Below are 22,623 nucleotides of genomic sequence, written 5' to 3' on the forward strand. Positions count from 1 at the left end.
TATGAGCTTTTGGAGATTAGAACTCTTTACTCAAAACTCAGACCTGAAATAACCCCTATATATAGTTGTTGGTGGGGTCCCCTTTAAGTTGGTATTAAAGCCAACTGTTATAACTAGCAGCAGCTTTCTTTAGATTCATCTAATGAGCAAATAGATGGACATACTGACTTGACAGGTTAAGTGAGTTTAATCCCAACAACTATATTTGGATAAAGTAATGTATTGTATTAATTATTACGACCACATTTTTTTAATACAATGTAAGTTGTATTATTTAATATATAATACATAGTCTATATTATAATTAGCTTGTAATATAATATTTACAAAGGATCTGGGTCAACCTAAATCATCGACCCGGTCCCCGACTAGACCCGAGACCTAGACCCAGACCCGGACCCGAGACCTAGACCTAAGATTGGGGACTCGGACCCAGACCCGGTCCCTGACCTGACCCCGGACCTGAACCCCGACCCGGATTTAGGGCCCAAGACCCGGACCTGAACCCGAACCCAAATCCAGGCCTGAACCCAAGACTCGGAATCCAAACTTAGACCCGGACTCGAACTTAGGACTCAGGCCTGGACCTGGACCCAGACCGAAAGCCATACCCAAAACCAAATTCGGATCCGAACGCGGATACAAACCCAGACCCAGGACCCAAGACTCGAACTCGGGACCCAGACGTGACCCGTAGTCGGTGTTGGTGTCGAGTTTATCGAAAATATATTATCTTTACATAATCTATTTGTATAAGTCAATATCAAATATAATATTTATTAATTAAATAATACTAATACAATACCGTAGAACTGTAACAAACAACCGTGAAATACTTACAAGGTGGATAACATCATTCATCACTACATTGATGTTAATTTGTAGTCAATTAAATGAACTGTGTTTTGAAAAATACAAAAGAAAAAGAAGAAGAAAGATCAACATGATTATTAATTTTTCATGGAGCAAACAAAAGTTTAAACTGAAGAGAATTGATCAGAATAATATCTTCCCTTATCATCATGATTTGGCGTGTATCCTTATCACAATCTTTACGTAACAAAACTCCATTAGTGCAAATTTCAACAACTGGATTCAGCTCCGTCTCCGAATAAATAATACGTCATCCACTTTCCTAATAATAATTTTTTTTTTGTCAAGAAATACTTTTATTTCAAATAAAAATGTAAAAAAAAACTCATTTTCTAACCAAATAATCTCAAAAAATTAGACAAAAACAAATTATATATTGAGCAACTTTGTCTCTAATAATTATTAATTTCTCTTATCATTGCACTTTTTTTTCCTTCGCGATAGCTCTTAGCTGTCCTCACAGTTGGGCCTTATTTAAAATTTACTGTACTATACATTTTTTTTTAACGTGAATTTAAAAGTGGGAAACCTAACACTATACCGCATGATGGTGTGAATCTAAACTAAAGTTGAATAAACGACAAAAACTAGACATTATTAGTATATAATAAACTAGACATTATTAGTGTTTGGAAAAGAGATAAAGGTGGGTTAGGATGTTTACAACTTTTTTTTTTATGCCTATAGACGAATGAGTTGGGATTTGGGTGGATCTGGTTAATGATGTGTAATTTACTAGAAGCAGCTAGGGTCTTAATCAAGCTTCAACAAATTTTATCATTGGTAATTAATCACATAATACTTATATTTTTTTTTTAAAAAAAACATATATATGCATATATTCTCAAACTATATATATTATCTTAAATATGTATAAGTGGTAAATTTTGTACTTCAGTCTCAGTTTGTTTCTCTCAATATCTGAGTTTGGCATTCTTCAAAATCGAAGTTCCTGCAGACCCAAGTTGATTCTCTTAATATCTCAGAGTATGTTTTCTTCTCATCTTCCATTTCTGTTCTCTAATTTTCTTTTATTTGATTTTTCTTCTCCCCTGAATTATACTCTCCGTTTACTCATTTGAGAGAGATTGACTCATATGCAGGTCTATCTCTCTTGATTTTACTTCCTCCCCTTGCTCGTGATTGTCACTGCTGCAATTTGGTTTTTTGTGGCCTAATCAGGTTAGTAATCGATATTTCTTCTTCCACTTTGTTTTTTGACTACAAAAATTTGTGGGTTCAAAAAGAATTTGCGGTCTGATTATAAATATAAAAGTTTTATCTGTTTGATCTGTAAGTCGATCAGTTCCTACCTTTGGTTTGAATTGTGATATTGTTGAAGACTTGTAAATTAGAATTTTTAAGAAATAAGGGAGTGAGTTTGCAATTGGCACACGTAGGGTCCCAACATCTGTCTCAGTCTTGACAGTCTTGGCCTGAGCTGAGCAATGGAGCCCTCACTCATACATTACTCCTCAGATAACACGTTATTCGATGTACAATAATAATTGGGGAGTTCTTTTTACACCCCACAAAATGATAAGTACACCCCATTATTAAGAAAAATATAAACTTAAATAATTTTTAAAAATTACTCTTAATATTTTTTTTAAAAAAATTTCTCACATTATTTTATGTTAATTTCAATACTTATTTTGATTTTATTTTCATAATTTTTTCTAACTCATGTATATTTTTTTTTAATTTTTTCTAAGAAAATTTTATATAATTTATTATTTTAATTTTTTTCTCATAATATTTAAAATATAATTTATTTTTGTTTGATAAGTATATTTTTTAAGAATATGAATTGGAAAAAAAAAGTTAAAAAAATTTAGTACAATTAAAAATATAAATTTTATATAAAATAAAAATTATTAAAATGGGGTGCCTTTAAAAATTTTGGGGTGTAAATAAAATTTCCCTAATAATTCCTTCACACCATAGCCCTCCTTATTCTTATTATACCCCTTAAATGACAATTAAGCCCTTCATCCAATTCGCCCAACCACACTTGTTTTTTTAGTTAAAAATTGTCGTTGCTTTTGTACCAAATCCATATTTTTCCATGTTAAATAATTGAGCACAAGTAATAATAATAATAATAAAAAAATAATTAGGATTTTTACCACATGTACTAAATCATGCTATGAACGTATAAGGTCGTTAAAAATGACCCATGAATTATTGAGATTTTTGAATTTAAGAATTTTTGTCTAATTTTAGTAAAAAAAAAAGTCTAACATAAATGAAAGTTCAGGAGTCATGATTAAGTACATGTCAAAGTTTGAGGGGCATGATTTGGTAGATATCAAAGTTTGAGGAGCATGATTTAATGCATAAACAATCACTGAAATAGTAAAAATGAATGAAATTAGACAAAAGTCTTAAAATCTAACAATCTCAATAGATCAGGCGAAATTTTTAACGGCAAAAAAAATTTAGGGGACATGATTTGATACATGTTAAAGTTTAAGAGACAAAAATCTTAATTAGCCAAAAAAAATTAAAAAAAAAATATAATTGAGCATAAATTTACAAAATTCAAAATCTTTAGTTGAAACAGAAAACTAAATAAATAAATAAAGTTCAATCTTATAAAAATGTACTAAAAAATGCATATGCAACTTTTATAATATTCTACTAAAGATCGTCTCACAGGCATTTGTAACACTTTTTTAATTAATTTACTGTTTTTAAAATTAAAAAGTAAAAATATTATTTTCAAAAACATGTTTTATAAAACTGTTTTTATTTTTTTATTTTTTAATTGGGAACCAAAATTTTAAAAACAAAAAAAAATTCAATATTTTTTTAAACAGTTTTTTTTTCTTTATCAATATTTTAGACTCCGACTAGACCTGGACCCGAATCCCCTCCCACAGCCCTGGTGCTAAACCCGGCTTCTGACCCGAATCTGATCCCGAACTTAGACCCGACTTAAATAAAATCAAAAAATAAAAATGGAAATGAACTTTACAGAACACACTTTTGTTTTCTGTTTTTAAAATTAAAAAGTGGTTACATAACGTATTTTAGTTTTTCAAAAACAAAAATTTTAAAAACAAAAATTTTACTTTCATTTTGTGGTTAAAAAATTAAAAAGCAAAAGTACTACCAAACAGTACCATAATATATTTGCTGTCAACCACTAATTTTTAAAAAGTTATAAATAATTGATTGTGTTGAAATATGATTAGTTCTAAACATTTTATACATATATACACATGTAAAATAAATTATTTTGATCATATTTTTAGTATAATAATCTATTCATAACTTGAAAATGTATTGAATAATGATAAAAGAAGAAATGTTTTGAGTATAAGATCCTATATATTACAATTTTTTTTCTTCTATCATAAAAATATATCCTCATTTGTTATAGTTATAACATTATCCTTATAAATTTTTCAAAACTTTGAATGAGCCAAAAATATGTTTAATTTTTAGCCCTAAACTTTAACATGTAATAAATTATGTTCCCTAAATTTTTCTGGCCATTAAAAATTTCTCCTGAACTATTGAGATGGTTAAATTTAAAGACTTTTGTCCAATTTCATTTAATTTTCTATTTCAATATCAATTTTAGATTTGATACATGTTAAAATTTGGGGTCAAAAATTCTAATAATTAATCATTCTATAATGTATTTTCAAACACTAAATCTAAAATTGATGTTGAAGTAGAAAATTAATAGTAATTCATATTGACCATAATAGGAGGGACTATGTTGCTCCCTTTTTCAAGTACAACTTGAGACTTTCCGATGGCCAACTTTCCGGCGGTACTTCCTTTTATTTTTCATTAGGAAACGATAACTCAAATTATATATATTAATGTTACTTTCCGTCTCAAATATAATTTTAGGTTAACTAATTATTATTTATAATTTTACTTCTTCGTTTCTTCTAACCAAAGGTACGGATGCACAGTTCAGTAATTATGTTGGAAAGTTGAAGGCAATGGTAATAAATTTATAGGGATATGATTTTGTTCTGTGATATACTTTTACGGAATGTATTTCGTAGTACATTATATGGGTCTCAGGATATATTAAATGAGTGTCCGGGTACATTTCTACTTTTTAACCTTAATTACCTCTAGATCAATTTCACCCGTCAGATCAAATAACTCCCTTATCTGACGGCTGCCGTACATCGTGAAAGTACAGACAAAATAATATACAAATAAAAAGTTATTACTATGAATTCAGATGGATCCAGTAAAAAAAATAAATTACTATTGAAAAAAGGACACTGACTAAAGCAAAAATTGAAGTCTGAGCATCTTTGGGATCAGCAAGACTTTAAAAGCCACATATTATTTTTGTTTTCTTTCTTCTCCACACAAGAATTTTTCATATAAAAATTACTTTAATAATTAACAATTCCACTAATAGAAGCAGACTCACGTAGAGACGAAGTGGAGAGTCACTCTTAAAAAAAATGATATTTATAAACATAATATAATCTGTGGTGTAATGGTTAAAGTCGCCACTCAATTTAAATCTTAGGTTAGCCACTGTTCACTAGTCTTACATGTCCTCATTTAAATAATTAAATTTTATTAAATAATATAAAATAATTTTTTTAAAAACAAAAATAACTGTTGCCAAATATAAATAACAATGTTGATAAAATTACATAAAAAAAAAATGACGAAAACATTGCATATAGCAAAAACAACTCTTAGATCAACCCCCATTTGGAGATTATCAACCCCATGCAATGCAAACCCTCTGACTTCTTTCTCTTTGCTTCTGTCCCAGATATCGGCGCTACATCGTCTCTTTGTTGTTGAAAATTTTCACTCTTTTCTAATTATCTTTTAATTAATTGTAATAAGAAATAAGAATTCCTTACTAGAAGGAGACTTGTTGAAAACTTATTTCAACATATTGATAGTTGTAGTTGTTAGACTTTTATTTGGGCTTACATTAAATTTTATTGGTTTTATTAAAACTTGGGTTGATTGGATAGTTCTTTGCTGTGTTAGCCCATGTTGTTGGTGATCAATTGTTAATGGGCTTAGCATCTGTGTGTAAAGTCTAGGTGAAGCAGAAGTGTGGGCTTTTAGTTAGCGAAGCCTTTGATGAGCGAGCCCGGTCAGTAGGGTTTTGTAGCTAAGTCCCCTCCCCAACTTTCTATAAATACATATTGTCTCATCACGATTGTATACCTTTTGATAATCGGAAAATATAACTCATTTCGATTTAGAGATCTAGGGAGGAAGACTTAGTTGATAGTATTGCACTATCAAATTGGAGTAACTGCTGTGGATCAATCAGAGATAATTGCTATGGATCAATCAGGTACACATACTCAATTATCATATACTACTATTGTGTTCTATGTTATATACAAATAGATCTTGGGTTAATTGTTAATTTATCTAACATGTGGTATCAGATTGCCTATTGTATATGATTTAGAACCTATAATTAGTATATCAATTAATATGTATATGTTAATTTTCTTCAATTACATATTAATTTCGCTATTATTTTATATTGAATTTTTTGTTTTTCAATCTTAAAAGGTTAGGGATTTTATTCATTATTGAATTTTCTTTCTTTTGATATATTACTTGCTTAAAGTAATTGAACAAATTAGGAGAATTTTAAGATTAAATTTTTAGGGTTTATATTTTTTTTTCTTTATGAAATTTAATTTGGGATTTTTGATTCTATAGTTTATACACTAAAATTGATGGTGCAAATCTCATTACCAACTAATTTACAATGTTTCTACATCATTTAATTTCAATTCGGCTGAGACAAAATTCAAAATCGGGCTCTCTTGGTTGTTCTTAGTTTTCGGATTGAAAACAATCCAATGGACATCTTTTTCGTCATTTATACCCGAAATTAATATCATAGATCTCTTAGAAATTCTAAACCGATCAAAACCCCTCCTTTTTCAGTCCGTTTCGTCGTTTTTTTTTGGCCGGAATTCGTCCAGACCCGACTGCGCACGAACCGGGTCGCGCGACCCGCTGGAGATCCGGCTGGAGCTTGAAGATGACTTCCAGCCGCGAAGCCCAGTCGCACAGCCCGCGCGTGGGGGCGCGTGCGTCACTCTCGGAGGTCGTTTTTCGACGATTTTTTTTTCCAGCGTGCTTAGAATTAAATTTCTGATTTTTCTATGATTTTTAATTAATTTTTTGACTCCGTTTAATAATTATTATTATTTTAATGATAATTATGTAGTTAAAAAATTATTAAAAATATTTTTTGATAATTTTTCGAAATTTGTCAATCATAGAAAATTTTTTGAGTTTCTTCTCGTCCCATATGACATAGTCACTCTCTTGTTTCGTTTATCTTGACTATGTAATCTCCACCAATATTCTTTATTTCACATTTTTTCCATTAATTGTTGTTCTAAAGTTATAAAACTTGATTATTTGATATAAAAATAATGTGTTATGGTGGACACTTTATTTTTTTATCAATATAATAAAAGCAATTATATATCTCTTTTGGAAATTTGGTTGAAAATTATTAATTTTCAATGATTGTTTTATCACCAAATTTCACATGTTGAAGAAAATATTATATATTTTTGGTTGACTATATGTGTAATTACTTGCCCAAAGGTAGTATTTACATATATTAGTTCACATTCCATGAAGTGAGTTAATATTAAATGTATATATTTTAATTATTTGCCCAAAGGTAATAATTTAAATATATAAATTTATTATTATTTTTTGTTTGAATTAATACATATTTTTAAGAAATTTATTTGCCCAAAGGTAATAAAATTCTTAAATGATATGTATTTTTTCTTTGTTGTTAACTTCATGAAGGTAGATCATGTGTGTGTTATATTCTCACCCCAAAGGGGAGTTTATAATGACCAGTTGATTCTACAATATTTTCTAATACATTGCTTATATTGCTTATTCAAGTTTTACTTTTTGAATTTTTCAGTCTCCTTTTCTGCGAACAACAATACCGTTTTCATCTGAATTCTGAATGCTTCAACTTTAAGACATGGAAACGAGATGTGAAAATTACTTTAGGCATAATAGATTTGGACATATGCCTTCGAGAAGAAAAATCTGCTGATCTTATTCTAATATCAAAATTGTTGCCCAAAAATTCTTCATGCACATTGGAAAAATTCAAATCATTTTAGTTTCATTGCTATGAACCGTTTAATTCCTGAACATCTTTTGATGGTTTGTCAAACACCTCAAATACTAATGAGTTTTTCAAAGTAGTAGAAAAACTATTTCACACTAGTGAAATCGCTAAAGCTGGACATCTTATGGATGAAATGGCAACCATTAAGTATGAAAAATAAAAGGAGTGCGAGATTTTATTCTGAAATTTTTTAATGTTCAGGCCAAGTTGAAAGATCATAATATTCCTATTCCCGGCTTTTACACCATTCTTTAAAGTTCTTCATGAACTCCCTACCTCTTTTAGCTTTATCAAGACAACCTAAACACTTATAGTAAAATATGGAGTGTTAGTATCCTTATTTCTCAGTATAAAGTTAAGCAAAGCAAGCTAACAAAATGAGAAGAATGAGTCTTCTCACTTTGTTTCTCAACTCAAGCCCAACAAAGGATAAAGAAAATATGAAAAGAAGCAACCTGACAGTGGCTAAGGGATCTCGGAAGATAAGTGAGAGGGAGTCGAAGCTTAAAGTGGCACTTATGTTGGAGTTAATGTAATCTATATTGGCACACTTATTCTTGAATTACAGTTTAGTGTTCAGATTGTTTTGAACAGTACTTTCTTGATTCCTACTTTTAAAGTAATTCAGTTTCGCTTCCGCATTTAGTTAAACAATGATTTTCTTTTTGTTTTGCCAATTATAGTGTTGACATTATGTTTGACTCCGAATAATTGGAAACTGTTTTTACTCTGATATTCTTTTCAAATTATCATTGACTTCCTTAGCTTCCTTTTTCAATATTGTGAATATTGTGAATAAGAAATCTTATATTAAGATAACATCCTTATTATTTTGGCACGATAAATCGGGTCATATTTCTAAAGAAAGAATTGATCGATTACTTCTAGCTAAAATTCTTTCTCCTATTGATGTTTCTGGTTGTGATACTTGTCTTGATTATGCGGTGAAAAATTGACTAAAATAAGAAAGCATCGCTCACTATATAGTCACTCTTTATAAGAGATTATCCACACTAACATTAGTGGACCTTATTCCACCACGTTGTGCAGAAACAAGTATTTATCACTTTTATCAATGATTTTTCTCGTTATGGATTCACCTATTTAATTAAAGAAAAATCGGACGCCCTTGATAAATTCAAAATTTTTCGAAATAAGGTTGAGAAACAATTAGGAAGAGTCATCAAAGTTGTTCATTCTGATCGTGGAGGAGAATATTATGGTCGTTATATAGAATCTGGACAACACATGGGGCCTTTTGCAGAGTACTTACAAGAAAATGGTATAGTTGTTCAATACACTATGCCTGGTTCACCTGAGCAAAATGGCATTGCTGAAAGGAGAAATCGCACTCTCATGGATTAGTGAGAAGCATGATGAGTAGAACAAATCTTCTAGAGTTTTTATGGGGTGAAGCACTCATGACTGCAACTTATATTTTAAATCGTGTTCCCAGTAAATCTGTTTCCAAAATCCTTTTGAATTGTGGACTGGGCGGAAGCCTAGTCTGAATCATCTTCGTGTATGGGGTTGTTCATCTGAAGTACAGATTTATGATCCTAATTTGAAAAAGTTAGATCCGAGAACAAATCGTTGTTATTTCATTGGTTATCCAATGCACTCAAAAGGCTATCGCTTTTACTGTCCTACTCGTGGTACGCGAATTGTTGAATCTCGAATTTCGCTAAGTTTCGGAATTTGATGTTCTTTGAAAAAATTCCTTCAACATCTCTTTGAAATGGAGTCATCTAAAGGAATTTGTATTCTATGTCATTTTCAAGAGATGATAATAGTAGTCTCCATCTACTCAGGTTGGTAATGCTCCCATTGTTGATGAATACGTTGCTCCCGATATCGAAGATGATGAAGGTCCTATTATTGATGAAGGGCCTATTAATGATGAAGCTCATTGTTAATGAGAATCCACGTTATTGAAGAAATTCCGGTTGTGGAAGATGTTATTCAAAACAATGATCAACGAAGAAAGTTATTCAGTACCTCCTACAGAAGATCTCGGAGACAAAAGAAGTCAACAAAGTGTCATGATAATTTTGTCTATCTTTGAGAAGGAGAATATGATATTGATCATTTTGTGGATCCTGTCACTTTTAGTGAAGCACTTAATAGTCCACAATCTTCAAAATGGTTAGCAGCTACGGATGATGAGATCGACTATATGAAGAAAAATGGTGTATGGGAGCTAGTTTTATTACCTGATGGTTTTAAACCAATAGGTTGTAAGTGGATTTTAAAGGCTAAAAGGGATAAAAAGAAACAGATTGAAAGGTTTAAAGCGCGTTTAGTGGCTAAAGGCTTTACTCAAAGAGAAGGTATTGATTACACTGAAACTTTCTCACCTGTGTCCACTAAAGATTCATTCAGAATTATTATGGCCTTAGTTGCGCATTTTGATTTAGAGTTGCATCAAATGGATGTTAAAACTATTGTTCTGAATGGAGAATTGAGTGAGCAAATTTTTTATGTCTCAATCTGAAGGCTTCGAGGAAAATGGAAATGACAACTTGGTTTGCAAGTTAAAACGATCCATTTATGGTCTCGAAATGTGCATCTCACCGGTGGTACTTGAAGTTTGATAAGGTTGTGACACTCATTGGGTTTCATCGAGAACAAGTTTGACTAGTGTATTTATATGAAGATCAGTGGGAGTCATCATATTTTTTCTTGTTCTTTATGTAGACGATATTTTACTTGCCAGCAGTGATTTGTCATTACTAAATGAGACCAAAAGTTTTTTGTCTACCAATTTTGATATGAAAGATCTTGGAAAGGTATCTTTAGTTTTGGAGATTGAGATTCATCATGATAAGAATTGAAAATTTCTTCGCTTACCTCAAGAAGCTTACAATAATCGTGTGCTCAAAAGGTTCAACATGGATTTGTGTAAAGCTGGTTTCGTTCCTATTTTGAAAGGGACAAATTTACTAAGCAACATTGTCCTAAGAACGACTTAAAGAGAAGCAATGAAGAATATCCCATATGCAAGTGCGGTAGGGAGTTTGATGTATGCTAAGGTTTGCACAGATTCGATATTGCTCATGGTCGATGTTCTTAGGAGATATTTATCCGATCCTGGCCATGATCATTGGGTTGCGACCAATAAAGTTTTGAGATATTTGCATAGAACGAAGAGTTTTATGCTTGTGTATAAGCATGTCAAACAATCTTTAAGTTGGTTATTCAGATTCAGATTTTGGTGGTTATGTAGATGATTTAAAGTCAACTTCTGGCTATATTTTCACTTTTGTTGGTGCTGCTATTTCTTGAAAAAGTGTTAAATAGACTTTAATCGTATCATCTACTATATATGTTGAATTTTGTCGTATGTTATGGTGCATCTTTGCAAGCTCTATGGTTAAAGAATTTTTGTTTTTAGAGATACGACTAGTTGATCCTATTTCCTCTCCTATACTAATCTATTGTGATGATAATATTGTTGTTTTCTTTTCAAAGAATAATGAGATTAGTAGTGCTTCTAAATATAAGGAAATAAAGTATATCACTATTAAAGACTTGGCTTAGAAAGGAGACATTGTGATAGAATATTGAAAGACCAAGTTGTTGTTTGCAGATCCCCTAACCAAAGGATTAAGTTCCATATTGTTTGATAAACATGTTTTTGATATAGGCATTTTATAATCTTTTGCTCCTTTGGGTTAGTGGGAGTTTCTTGCTTTATCTTTTGAAATTACATTTATATGTAATTTACTTGTTGATGTTATGAACTACTTTGTGGGCCAATAATTTTTATTATTGGATGTTTGTGCTTTCAGTTAGGCTTTGTTATATTCTCGAGAATAATTGAATTGAAAGCATGTAGTTCATATCTTGTTGTGATCATTGTATTTTAAGTATATTTGCTTAATGACAATGATATGTTGTTGGCTTAATTCTTTAAGCATATTTAGTGACACTAACTTATTTTAAGTGGTGTATGATGAATTTCACTGGCTTATTTATTAAGCATCACGGTATCAGTGAAATTGAGGACTGATAAGGATATTATGTTATTTTAAATTGATCACATGTTGAACATAATTCCTTCTGCACACTACTAGACTTATTGACCATGTCGATTTAATACTTTGGTATTTGTGATTATGAATGTCTTTTGTTGAGTTAAAAACAATATGAATTTGTCATAGTTCATTATCAAAGGTTAAATTGAATGGTATGTTGAGATCTTTATCAGAGAACTATCATTTTTTAAAGTGGCCACAAATGTTTTCCTGTTGTTCAACCCATGAGTCGTTTTCAAACAAAATTATTTTGATATATAATATATATGTATTAAAATCAATGTAGCCCAAGTGGGAGAATGTTAGACTTTTATTTGGGCTTACATTAAATTTTATTGGTTTTATTAAAACTTGGGTTGATTGGATAGTTCTTTGCTGTGTTAGCCCATGTTGTTGGTGATCAATTGTTAATGGGCTTAGCATCTGTGTGTAAAGTCTAGGTGAAGCGAAGTGTAGGGCTTTTACAGTTAGCGAAGCCTTTGATGAGCGAGCCCGGTCAACTAGGGTTTTGTAGTAAGTCCTCACCTAACTCTATAAATACATTGTCTCAAGTCACGATTGTATACCTTTTGATAATCGGAGAAAATAAACTCGCTTCGATTTAGAGATCTAGGGAGGAAGACTTAGTTGATAGTATACTTTATCAAATTGGAGTAACTGCTGTGGATCAATCAGAGATAATTGCTATGGATCAATCAGGTACACATACTCAATTATCATATACTACTATTGTGTTCTATGTTATATACAAATAGATTTTGGGAAAAGACTCGAATATTTTTTTTCTCTCTCTCGTGGAGTCGTGGGTCTCAAATGTCACGTACGGTTCTTTATATTATTATCATATTATAATTTTTTTGGTAAATCTTATAAGGTAAATCCACAGTACACTTTCTTAAAGGGTATTATAGTAAATCTCTTATTTATTTCAGTTGAGAAAATTTTTATTAAGTTTAATTTTTTTTATAATTATATATGTTATAATTATTTAAGATTATTTGTAACTTTAAAAAAAAAATTGAGTAGTTTAAAATATTAAAAGAAAAAAATTGATGGATGGTTACTTTTTTTTTAAAAAAAAAAAAATTAGATAGCCTTTTCATTTCACTGTAGTCAATTATGATTAATTGCTTATTGGTTCTGCAGTCTGCATGGGTGAGTTTTGATGCAGTGTATAAGCTGAGAAGGACAATTATGCATGGATTTGGTATTTCTGGCAGTAGCATGTGACTCTTTTAGTTAAGGTAGGTGCCGAAATGAGTTTTAAAATCCTTAAGACCTTTTTGCCCAATTCTCTATATACGTATGAGTTTTCCGTTAATATTAAACTCAAATTAGATGGAGTGGAATAAATTAGGTGATAAAAAAAATGATCTTTGGGTACTAAGGTGTTCTAACTCTAATGGTCACTCTTTAATTAATACTTTGTTGACTACACGTGTCAAACTATTCTCCTCTGTTACAATTAAAATCAAACTTAAACAACACTTACCACGTTCTCTCTATTTTTTTATGTTGATGATTCATCAAATGAAAATTTGAATATTTTATTTAAATATTTTATTGTGACAGGGGTGTATTGTATATATACGTTAAACTCCATGGATTTCTCGCTCAAGAAATCGTTGAAGTCACAAGGCTCTTATATTAAACATACGAAGAAAATCTCCGCAGGTGGAGGTATCCAAACCAGTCACGAACAACTGCCTATTCTCTCACATCAAGACATAGACATTGTCGAAGATCGACGTCACCCCCATATTACGAGCCAGATGAAGGAGAGTTCTACTACTGACCGGAGTGAGGTCATTGTAAAAATCGACGAAGGTGGTGATTCCGCCGCTGCCACCGGTGGCGGTGACCCTTCTAAAAATGCTGCGAATGGGAAGTATTGGCGGGAGACTAGCTATGATGTGTGGAAAGACCCGGTTGGAGGTGGAGGTTGTGTGCAGGACGGCGGCGGAGAGAGTACTGATGGTGGGACTAGACAGAGTTTTAATTTTGTTCAAGGTAATAAGCAGCAACATCAGCAGGGGATGGATGATCCTCCGTCGAAGTTGATTGGGCAGTTTTTACATAAGCAGAGAGCTTCAGGAGACATGTCATTAGATATGGATTTGGAGATGGAGGAGCTTCGTAGTAACCACCATGATCGGGATTTGTCGCCTTTGGCAGAGTCTCCGATGAATGTTTGGCAGTCAAGGGAGTTGAAGGTGTCGTTTGATCCTCCCTCGATGTCGACGGATGCCTTAGATGGATCTCAGGGAACTGAGTCGATGCGGAGACGGTATAAGGAGTCGCCGGACGACGAGGAGAGTCGAGGACAACATGAGCAACCAAATCACGATGAGGAAGAGGTTGTGAGGTGTACATCAAACGCATCGTTTCAGCGCGACATTTCATTTCAAAGTGGGTCTAGTTTGTTACGGGTAAGGACAAAGTCCAGGCTTTTGGACCCGCCCGATGACCCTGATAGACGATCGGATCGGGTTTCAAAGTCTGGGCAGATTCCTAAGTCGGGTCAGAAATCCGGGTTGGCACCGAAGTCGGGTCATGTGAAATCTGGTATTTTGGGGAAGGCTAATGGGGAGGAGGAAGAAGATGACCCATTTTTTGATGAGGACATACCCGATGAATTCACTAGGTCGAATCTTAATGCCTTAACTCTGGTTCAATGGGCTAGTTTGGTTTTGAACATTGCGGCATTGGCTTGTACGCTTTCAGTCCCACATTTGAGAAAGAAAAACTTGTGGAAGTTGAAGCTATGGAAATGGGAGGTCTTGGTTGCGGTTCTGATTTGTGGGAGGTTGGTCTCTGGTTGGGGGATTCGGATTGTGGTCTTTTTCATTGAAAGGAATTTTCTTTTGCGTAAAAGGGTTCTGTATTTTGTTTATGGTATTAGAAAAGCTGTTCAGAATTGTTTATGGCTGGGCCTTGTTTTGATTGCTTGGCACTTTTTGTTCGACAAGAAAGTTGAGAGAGAGACTAGAAGTGTGGGTCTCAAATATGTGACGAAAGTATTGGTTTGTTTCTTGGTGGGTACATTGCTTTGGTTGGTGAAGACCCTCATAGTAAAAGTTCTTGCTTCTTCATTCCATGTTAGTACCTTCTTTGATAGAATTCAGGACTCGCTTTTCAACCAGTTTGTGATTGAAACGCTTTCGGGTCCACCGTTGATTGAGATTTGCAAAGCAGAGGAAGAGGATGAGAGGCTCGCCGATGACGTTCAGAAGCTCCAGAATGCTGGGGCTACTATACCACCTGACCTTAAGGATGCAGCTTTCTCATCTGGGTTTCCTCCTCCGAGAACGAGTCGAGTCATTGGGAGTGGAGGGTTGTCGAAGCCAAAGAATAGTGCCAAACTCTCTCGGGTACTTAGCAAGGATTCAGAGGAGGGCATAACAATTGATCACTTGCATAAGTTGAATCCCAAGAATGTGTCTGCCTGGAATATGAAAAGGCTTATGAGAATGGTGCGAAATGGCGCTCTTACTACGCTTGATGAGCAGATAATGGATTCCACTCACGGTGATGAGTCTGCTACGCAGATTCGGAGTGAAGTTGAAGCCAAGGCTGCCGCCAAGAAAATATTTCACAATGTAGCCAGGCGAGGCTCCAAGTAAGTTTCTTATATCATTAACCTTTTTTTCATGTTTTTTTGTATCAATTTTTGACATTTGATTCTACTCCTTTAATGTTGCTTGGTTTGGTAGTCACGTTGTTGAAAGAGAGGACACCTGAATTGGTTCCCATGGTTGAATCACCTCACTCTAGATTGTAGAATGTTTCTGAATTTATGCAATCATAAATGAATTTTCTTTCTCACATTCTCTCGTGTATAAATAATGGATTCATGCAATTCAAGTTCAGTTGAATTACATATTTAAATCATCAAAAGAAAAATGCTACACATAATTATTATTAGACATCTAAAAGGATGTGATGCATGCAATATCGACAGAAAATAATAATAAGCATTTTGTTTCTTAGTGATTGGAGTTTCATACAATTACAAATGATTCGTTATATATTTCATTCTTTTGGCGTGTAAGGTCATTTTCTCAATTTAGAAATATCATTTTCTCTTGTCAACTCAATCTGGTCATGTCCTTAATTTCAACTTTCACTGACTAACAACTCTCTATAGTTACCTTTTGTTGTGATTACACAACACCACCCGAATAGGCAAGAGCAACAATACTAGCACATAACAGGATATATCATAAACAAAGGAACATAATTAAGAACAATCATAGCAAGTCGCCACTTCTAAGTTCTAACAAGGTTAAATTGGCTTTATAAACATCCTCGTGAACCCCCCTCAAGGAATTCACGTTTGTTTTATTGATCTATTATGTCGCACAAGTTAACAACCCTCCAAAACCTTGAAAGATTCAAACCTTTTACAAGACAACATGTCAATAATCTCCCTCCAACTCCAACCCACTAAAACTCCCTGTTTTATTTTTATTCTCACTTCGTTACAGTGGGAAGCTCTTTTAGTTTTGTTGAATGAAGAGTGATTTTATGTGAGCTGATTATATCAAATAATTCATTTAGCCTTTATTTCTTTTTCCTTTTCTAATTAACTATTTTCTCATCCTAACAAATTTTATGTTTTACTATTTTATTGCCAGGTTTATCTACCTTGAGGATATAATGCGTTTCATGCGAGAAGATGAGGCTCACAAGACCATGAGTCTCTTTGAAGGGGCAGCTGAGACACAGAGAATTAGCAAATCTTCTTTGAAAAACTGGGTGGTAAGAATGAAACTCTAACTTCTTATCTTAATTTCTCATTTTATTATGTTTGACTAGAATTAAGTTCACATGCACACAAGAACTTGCAGATAGCATGGTATTATTAAGTTCATTTTCTGGTCAACGTTGCTGATATATATATATTCTTAATACCAACTTTGGTGTTTTAATGCACCAAATGAGAACTTGTATTCTATTTTTTAGTAGCAAGCATTTGTTCAAAAAGTTACTTTTTATTCAGGTTAATGCATTCAGGGAACGGAGAGCACTTGCCTTGACACTAAATGACACCAAAACTGCTGTAAACAAACTTCATCATATGGTAAACATAATAGTTGCTATCGTTATAGGAGTCATATGGCTTCTTCTATTAGGAATTGCCACGACCAAGTTTCTACTTTTCGTCAGTTCGCAACTAGTACTTGTGGCATTTGTTTTTGGAAACACTTGCAAGACAGTTTTTGAAGCCATCGTTTTCTTATTTGTGATGCACCCTTTTGATGTTGGAGATCGATGTGAAATCGATGGAGTTCAGGTGACATTTTATCTTGTTAAAAGTTTATATTTTGTGCTACCTCCCTTGTATTTTCTTAGGCCTTAACTTATTGTGTTTTTTTTCCTACAACTTTCAGATGGTTGTAGAAGAAATGAACATCTTAACTACAGTTTTTCTAAGGTATGACAACACTAAGATAATATTCCCCAATAGTACTCTTGCCACAAAGGCCATCAACAACTTATACCGTAGTCCAGACACGGGAGACGGTATTGAATTCTGCATCCACGTAGCTACTCCACCGGATAAGATTGCGGCTGTAAAACAGAGAATAACACAGTATGACAAACAATTTTGCTCTTTACTTTTGATTATTTATGTTATAAAGATATGCATTTATGATTATAAACACTCCTTTCTTTTACTACTTTTGTTACAGTTATGTTGAGAGCAAGGTGGAGCACTGGTATCCTGCACCAATGATTATAATGAAGGAAATTGAAGAACTAAACAGGGTAAGAATGGCTGTTTGGTTGTGCCATAAAATGAACCACCAAGACATGGGTGAAAGGTATTCAAGGAGATCTCTTTTGATAGAAGAGATGGTTAAGGCATTCCGGGAACTTGACATGCAATATCGCCTTCTTCCAATCGACATTAATGTCAGCGCCATGCCAACTATGACCTCTACTCGGCTTCCCAATAGTTGGACTGCAACTACAAGCTGAGAAAATAAAGAAGACTACCTAACAATAACTTGATAACCATTGAGCCAAGGAAAGGGATTGAGCCCCGGAGGCTTAATGTGTAGGACTTGTGTTGATAATGAAGAGGACTAGAATTTTATGTAGAGAATTGTGTTGTTTTGGTTGGTTGAGTTTTAGAGTTTAGAGGAATCACAAATTAGTGACTTCTATTGCAAAGAGAATTTTAGCTAGTTTGTTTTGTTTACTTTTTTTTTGGGTGTCTTGTTAGTTTATAAAATAATATCAATTTAACGATTTTGTATAAATGGATGCAAATTTATATATAATAGGACCAAGAACTTCAATAACTTGCTCCTTAAAAATCAAATTGATATGTTTCCTCTCAAAAGTTGAATTAATTATTTCCAATTGGTGCTTTTTTGCATGTACGTAAAAATTAGAATACAATAAATAAATAAATAAATGCAAAACACATTTTATTTATAAACATAAGTTTTTATTAATTTGAGTTCAACCTATATTATGAAAATAATTTTTTAATTATAATTCTTTTGTTTTAAGAAAATTTTGTAAAGTCCTCCTAAAACCCAACAATCAAAAAATTTTAAATCTCTCCTTCAAAAAAAAAAAAAAAAAAAAAATTAAATCTCCACAACTAAATTTGTATTATTGCTCTAAACTTTTTTCCTTATATTGATTCTAATCTTAGAAAAGGAAATACCGTATCTAAACACTTAGTTTTTTCGATCTTGATAATTTCTTTGAGTTCTTGAACTCTAATTTGAAATCTATTAATCTTTCTTTAATTTTAAGTTGTGTTATTTGTCGCTACTAATAATGGATGAAGGATCTTTAATTTTTTCTCTAAAATTCATGACACAAGATCTTGTGTGACCCGATCGATTCGATGGTTCAAATTTTGTGAGATGGCAAGATAAGATCAAGTTCTACTTACAGCATTGAAAGTTTCCTACATCTTAGATAAAGATTTATCAATTTTAGAACCATAAAAGGAAGTAGAATCCATAGCAGTTACAAGCACAAGGAAGAAATTCGAAGAAGATGAACTCATATGTCGTGAACATATTCTCAACGCTCTTTTGGATTGTCTTTATGATCCCTACACCAATATGAGGATGGCTAGGAGATTTGGGACTCGTTAAATTCAAAGTACAAATCGAAAGAAGAAGGTACAGAGAAGTTCCTTATTACTCAATATATGGAATTTAAGTTTTACGATGAAAAATCTCTTTTACCACAAGTACATGAGATGCAAATCATTGTTAATAAATTTTATACTTTTAATATTGTAATACCCGAAGCTTTTCTTATTGGTACGATTATAGCCAAATTACCTCTTGCTTGGAGAGGTTATAGGAAGAAAATTCTTCACACAAATGAAAAGATTTCTATGGAGGAAATTCTCAAATATTTGAGGATTGAGGAAGAATCTCGCTTTAAAGATAAAAGTGTGGATGAGTCCAAAGATAGGACCTCTAAGGCTAATGTGACTACTAAGCCTACTCAATCCAAATGAAAGAGTTTCAAGAAGCACCAAAAGAAGAAAGAAAACCACTTAGGTCCTGAGAAAGATGGAGTGAAATTCTAAGGTGTGAGAGGACTTTGTTTTGTTTGTGGGAGAAGTGGTCACTTTGCAAGAGAATTGAAATTTAGGAAGGATTCCTTCAACAAATCTTAAGGTCAATTAAACTAGAGATGAATTGGCTGCAACCTTCAGTGAGGTCAATGCAATACATGGCAAGGTTCAATGATTGTGGTGTGATACGTACGTGTACTGCCATTCATGTGACTTATGAAAAGTCTCTCTTGAAGAACTTTGAAGAAACCAAAGGTCATGGCCATGAGATTCAAATGGAAAATGAGAAAATTTTATACTTTGTATGGACTATTATCGTCAATTTTTGAAGTTGATAACTTATCTTCATCAAACATAAGTTTTTGAAGGCTTATGTCGTAATTTCCTTTAATGTAATAGTTTTAACGAATATTGCTAACTAATTGTAGGACACTACCTAGTGTTGGTAGGGATGCACATGGGGCAGAAAATTTGCTGGGAGTGTTCCCTTGTCCCCATCTTAAATATTTTAATCCTATTCTCACTTTTCCCTAATTGGACCATGACGGGTCGGGAAATCTCCTAAATGTATAAAATTATCAAATTACATAAAAATTCAAATATTACACATTATTTATTATCCAACTTACAAATTATTATACAAACACACAACTTAAAAAATTATAAAAATGACACTAATATACTAAAAAAAATACAAATACATATTATAAAATATAAAAAATTAATTAATAAATTTAACGAGAAGAGAGTGTCATTCCATTCCTGCGCCATTTAATATTCCATGTCAAAAAATAATACTTATTCTCTATTTAGATGAGAATCCTAACCCCATTAAGGGCGGATCTCAGGGCCATCCACGCAACTGATGCCAATAAGAATACCTTTTTTAAAGGGTTTTTACAAAAATATTGAATTTTGGGTAAAAATTTACGATTTTACTGTCACACTGAATTTTTTACAAAAATACTGCATTTTTATAAAACAAACATAAAAAAACAAAACAGAATAATCAAAATAATAGTGGAACAACTAAAAAACAACCGTAGAACAACAGTAAAAACTTAACACAATACACAATATAAAACTTACACAATATTTAAAAAAAAAAACGTAATATTTTTTACAAAAATTCAGTCCCACAATTAAAAAAAAAATAAAAAATTAAAATTTCAGTATACATATCAAAATCCCTCTTAAAGCTTTGAGACTAAAGTGAAAAGCTTGAAAAGTTGAAAGAGACAGAGACACACGACATACAAAACAATTGTTTTAGGGAAATTTCATTTTTTGCCCTTAATAATATATCTTATATCAAATTTTATACCCCTTACTAATTTATACAAAACAATTCCACTATTTTCAAATTCTACCCAAAATACCCCTTACATTTAATTTTCCCACTCTCTCTTTCCCACTCTCTCTTTCCCTCTCTCTCTGTCTTTCCCACTCTCTCTCCGACTTTTCTTCTTCGTCCCTGCCCAAAAACAAAACAACCGAACAACGAATTCGAACCCGACGACGACGACCACGCATACGCCGAATCCAACAACCCTCTTCTTCCCACTCGATTTTTCCCTCTCTCTCTCTATCTATCTCGGTCTTGAATTCGACCCGTGCTCGTGGAAACCACCACGAACAGTCGCCAACACAGGCCGTCGCCAGCACCCGTGCTCGTCGAAACCCAACACAGGCCATCGCCACCACAACCACGGACCGTCTACCTTATGTTGATATCTTGTCGACTATTGTTATGTAGTTGATATATTTTTGATAATGTCGACAGGATGTCGACAGATTGTCGATATGTTGTCCACAATGTTATTTTTTACTGTTTCTGTGATAATGTCGACAACATGTCGACTGTTTGTCGACCAAATTTTTTGTTTACTTACTGTTTGATAATGTCGACAGAATATCGACATGATGTCGACTATTTTTTTAATTTTTGTGGCAGTTATATTGATTTGTTTTTTGTTTTTTCAGATGGCTCCCAGACTCATTATTCCAGCACCCGAGCATTTCACTGGCCGCGTCACATATAGGGGCACTGGAATTTTTGCAAAAATTAAAGCTCGGTTTGAGGAGTTCAACCTTAACAACACGGCGAAGGAAAGCCGTTTCGGGAGCTTTTGGAATGCCGTACCACCGACATTCTCCTCGGTGTTATTTCACCACTCGATGCTCCACAAAATGAAAGTGGATGCTCGGGGAGGAGTTGAGGATGAGGTTTTATGTTGGTCGGAAGGAGGTCCGATTCGGTGCCGAGTTTGCACTCATTACGGGTTTGGACTTCTCCTCGGGGCCAACAGAAGAGGAGAAGGCTGCGCAGGTCGCGCGCTCGGGGTCAGACCGATTGATCAACAAATATTTCAACCGGTCTGATAGTGTGAAGACAGAAGCACTCCAACTTCAGTTCACAAACCCGCGAACCCGGAAGACTTGTACAAGCTCGGCTTGTGCTTGTTTGTGGAGTCGGTGCCCGGGGCGCCAACGCGCGCGATCACGCCTCACATACTTAGATATGTGGAAGACCTCGAGTTCTTCTTCCGGATTCCTTGGGGGAAGCACTCATTCGCCAGACTCATGCACTCGCTTCAGAAAGACATGTTGAAACAGAAGGCCAATTACGAGAAGAAGCTGAGTTCGGATGTTCAGCACGAGTGCAAATACGCATATGGCTTCGCACCCGCACAGGTCAATATTGGGCGTACGAGGCCATTTTGGAGGTTGGCGAGAGGTATGGCACGAACCACGGGATTCGGCTCCCCGGGATGCTTAGGTTTGGACGAGCAAAGGCGATATTGGGAAGAAAGACGTCAGCGCATTATTTTCTAGACGGGTATGATTTTCACTTATGTTACGAATAATTATTTAACATAAATGCTTGTAATAAATGCTAAATGGTTTTATTTTGATATTTGTTAAACCATAAACGAGAATGCGGGAAGTGGTGAAGGGGCTCCTTCCACGGACGGAGAGGAGGAGGCATTTGTGAGGAC

At 33.5% G+C, this 22,623-nt stretch overlaps 1 protein-coding gene across 7 annotated transcripts; it reads left to right on the plus strand.

Moving 5' to 3' along the window:
- Positions 1-1,499: 1,499 nt before the first annotated feature.
- Positions 1,500-18,415, plus strand: LOC115719714 (mechanosensitive ion channel protein 6). Of its 7 annotated transcripts, none has more exons than XM_061106007.1 (11): positions 1,500-1,656; positions 1,772-1,860; positions 1,977-2,055; positions 5,872-6,187; positions 12,669-12,762; positions 13,210-13,307; positions 13,636-15,682; positions 16,701-16,824; positions 17,066-17,359; positions 17,457-17,659; positions 17,760-18,415. In XM_061106007.1, exons 7-11 carry the CDS (start codon positions 13,665-13,667, stop codon positions 18,046-18,048), a joined length of 2,928 nt encoding a protein of 975 aa, XP_060961990.1. In that variant the 5' UTR covers positions 1,500-1,656; positions 1,772-1,860; positions 1,977-2,055; positions 5,872-6,187; positions 12,669-12,762; positions 13,210-13,307; positions 13,636-13,664; the 3' UTR covers positions 18,049-18,415. The 7 variants fall into 7 exon arrangements, with proteins under 7 accessions (XP_060961990.1, XP_060961988.1, XP_060961989.1 ...); XM_061106005.1 differs by having other exon boundaries at positions 5,923-6,187; XM_061106006.1 differs by having other exon boundaries at positions 5,928-6,187.
- Positions 18,416-22,623: the final 4,208 nt, after the last annotated feature.

This window comes from Cannabis sativa, chromosome X (genome assembly GCF_029168945.1).
Source record: "Cannabis sativa cultivar Pink pepper isolate KNU-18-1 chromosome X, ASM2916894v1, whole genome shotgun sequence".
NCBI lineage: Eukaryota > Viridiplantae > Streptophyta > Magnoliopsida > Rosales > Cannabaceae > Cannabis > Cannabis sativa.